The following is a 2,500-nucleotide window of genomic DNA, read 5'->3' as shown; positions in this document are numbered from 1 at the left end:
ATTAACAAAAGACAATGCAAAACATTTCATTCAATTAAATCCATAACATTTTCCCAGACAAGTGGTTTTCTGACTAGGTAGACACATTCAAAACGGCTCTTTACAGAGCAAGATCAGCTTATTTCACACAAGAATCACCACCCATCACACACACAGACAAACACACACACACACACACACACACACACACACACACACACACACACACACACACACACACACACACACTCGGCTTCCAAATATCACTAAGTCAAATAACCACTTTAGCTGACAGACTGAAGAGCAAGAACGTGGTGTTTGCTAATGGAAAACTACATGTAAAGCCAACCAAACACAACACACACACACACATTCACACACACACACACACACACATACACCATATACAATCAAACTTAACAACATGAAACTCTTGTGTTTTACAGACAGGAGAGAGAGAGAGAGACCTTACCTCCAATTGTTCATCTTGAATGTTCAGAAAAGTGTGCGTCCTGGCAACATCCAGAAAACCCCAAACAGTGTCGTGTCCATACACAAGCGCGTAACAATACACACACACATGCGCGCGCACGCACATACACACACACTCTCACTTTCTCTGGCTTTTTGTAGCGGAGTGGGATGGCTTCTGCTCCACGCTATTTCTCTTCCCCTCACGCGTGTGCTTCCACCCCTCCTCTCTTCTTCTCCCTCCTCCCTCGTTCCCTCCCTCCTTTCTCTCTCTCTATCTCTCTCACTCTGTCTCTCTCTCTCGCTCTGTCTCTCTCTCTCACTCTGTCTCTGTTTGTTCAGAATCAGGTAACAGCAGGGAAGTGTGGCTATGTGTGTGTGTGTGTGTGTGTGTGTGTGTGTGTGTGTGTGTGTGTGTGTGTGTGTGTGTATATCAAGCGTCAGTGGAAATGCAGTGTAAAAAAGTAAATTGCATGCCCATACACATAAACCATAACCACAGCATTTAGCCTCTGATTTTCTCTAAATTGTTCTTTCACTTTTTATCTGTCTGTGTGTTTTTTATCATTTACCTCTTTCTCTCTCGCTCTCTACCACCCACACACACTCGTCTCTACACAACAGGGGGAAACCAGCCTTGGAAGCAAACAGTGTCTCTTTCTTTTTCTTACTCCCTTTATCGGAGCACACCTCTTTCTTTCACTCTCTCTCTCTCTTTCTTAAGGGGTCATCCCATCAACAGGTCCACTGTCATTCTTTCTATCTCTCTCTCTCTCTCTCTCTCTTTCTGCCTCTCTTGCTCTTTCTCTCCAAGTGAATGTACTACATTTCTACAGTGCACTATCTCCTTCTATCTTTCCTTCTCTCTTTCCCACTGTCCCGCTTTATCTCTCTCCCTCTTTCTTTCTCAGCAAATGTGTTACATTTATCCAGTACACTGTCTTTGTCACCCTCCCCCCCACTCCTCCTCCACCCTGGTACTCCTCCCTTCCTCCTCCCACCCCCCAACTCCTCCTCCCTCTCCCTCCCTTCCTCCCCCTCTCCCTCGCTCTGTCCCTGTTGCCCTGTCCTGGACTAGGCTCGCCTGCTGTCGCTTCATTCACTAAAAACACTCAGACTGCCGTATGTTTTCTCTCTCTCTCTCTCTCTCCTACCTCTCCCTCTCTCTCCCTCCCTCTCTCTCTCCTACACCCCCCCTCTCTCTCTCTCCTACCTCTCCCTCTCTCTCTCCTCACATCTTAGTTCTTTGTTTTTTTTTGTTTTCTCCTATTGTCCTGTCTTCCACCTCTCTCCCTCTGTCTTTCTTTATTCCTCTACCCCAAACTACATCTCTGTTCCGTTTTCCTCTCATATGCTTCCCCCATTCTGTTTCTCTCTCTTGAACTATATCTGTTTTTTTTATATTTCTGTCCTCTTTGCCATCTCCAGTCATTGCTTTCACGCACTCTCACGTTTTCTCTCTTTCTCTCTCTCTCTCTCACACACACACACACACACACACACACACACACACACACGCACATAGTGCAACAGCGTTAAGCAACTCATAAGTGGAGACAAAAACATGTATGACTGTATGAATGTGTGTGTGAGAGAGAGAGAGAGAGAGAGAGAGTGTGTGTGTGTGTGTGTGTGTGTGTGAGAGAGAGAGAGAGAGAGAGAGAGAGACAGAGAGAGAGTGAGAGAGAGTATGAGTGTGTGTGTGTCTATGTGTGTCATAGACCGTCTGCGCCCCTGCGGCTTCCAGCTTTTGATGGGAGAGTGAAGGATTTTAAGATAATATTTTTCGCCAAAAGCGAACACACCCAAGCTAGGAAAAAGAAAAGAATCAGAGAGAAGAGGAGAGGAGGAGAGGCTTCTCTTCTCTCCCCTACGCCATCACTCCATCTGTCTCAAGACAAATAGTCCAGGCCTCAGAAAAGCTTCCTTTTTTTGTTATTTGGGTGTAAAAGTTTCTTCCAATGCCATAGAAAGTAGTTGTCAAATACAACTGCTTCTGTATTTGTATTATACTCATTATCTGAGTGACACGTTGCCCCTCACACACACA

The 2,500-nt window shown here is 45.5% G+C and overlaps 1 protein-coding gene across 12 annotated transcripts in view; it reads right to left on the bottom strand.

Moving 5' to 3' along the window:
• eya4 (EYA transcriptional coactivator and phosphatase 4) overlaps positions 1-2,500 on the bottom strand; it is a 65,737-nt gene that overhangs the window by 39,604 nt on the left and 23,633 nt on the right. For 5 of the 12 annotated variants that reach the window (XM_042709847.1, XM_042709848.1, XM_042709845.1 and 2 more), the window contains exon 1: positions 452-694. The exons of 1 other annotated variant lie outside the window; for it this stretch is intronic. In XM_042709847.1, coding sequence (XP_042565781.1) covers positions 452-577 — 126 coding nt within the window. In that variant the 5' untranslated portion in view covers positions 578-694. Of the gene's footprint in view, positions 1-451; positions 696-2,500 lie in introns of those variants that run through there. 6 more of the 12 variants (XM_031581334.2, XM_031581338.2, XM_031581333.2 and 3 more) reach the window with 2 other exon arrangements.

The sequence above is a fragment of the Clupea harengus genome, chromosome 15 (assembly GCF_900700415.2).
Source record: "Clupea harengus chromosome 15, Ch_v2.0.2, whole genome shotgun sequence".
Lineage (NCBI taxonomy): Eukaryota > Metazoa > Chordata > Actinopteri > Clupeiformes > Clupeidae > Clupea > Clupea harengus.
Note: the sequence above shows the minus strand (reverse complement) of the source record. Positions and strands in the feature narration are given on the sequence as shown.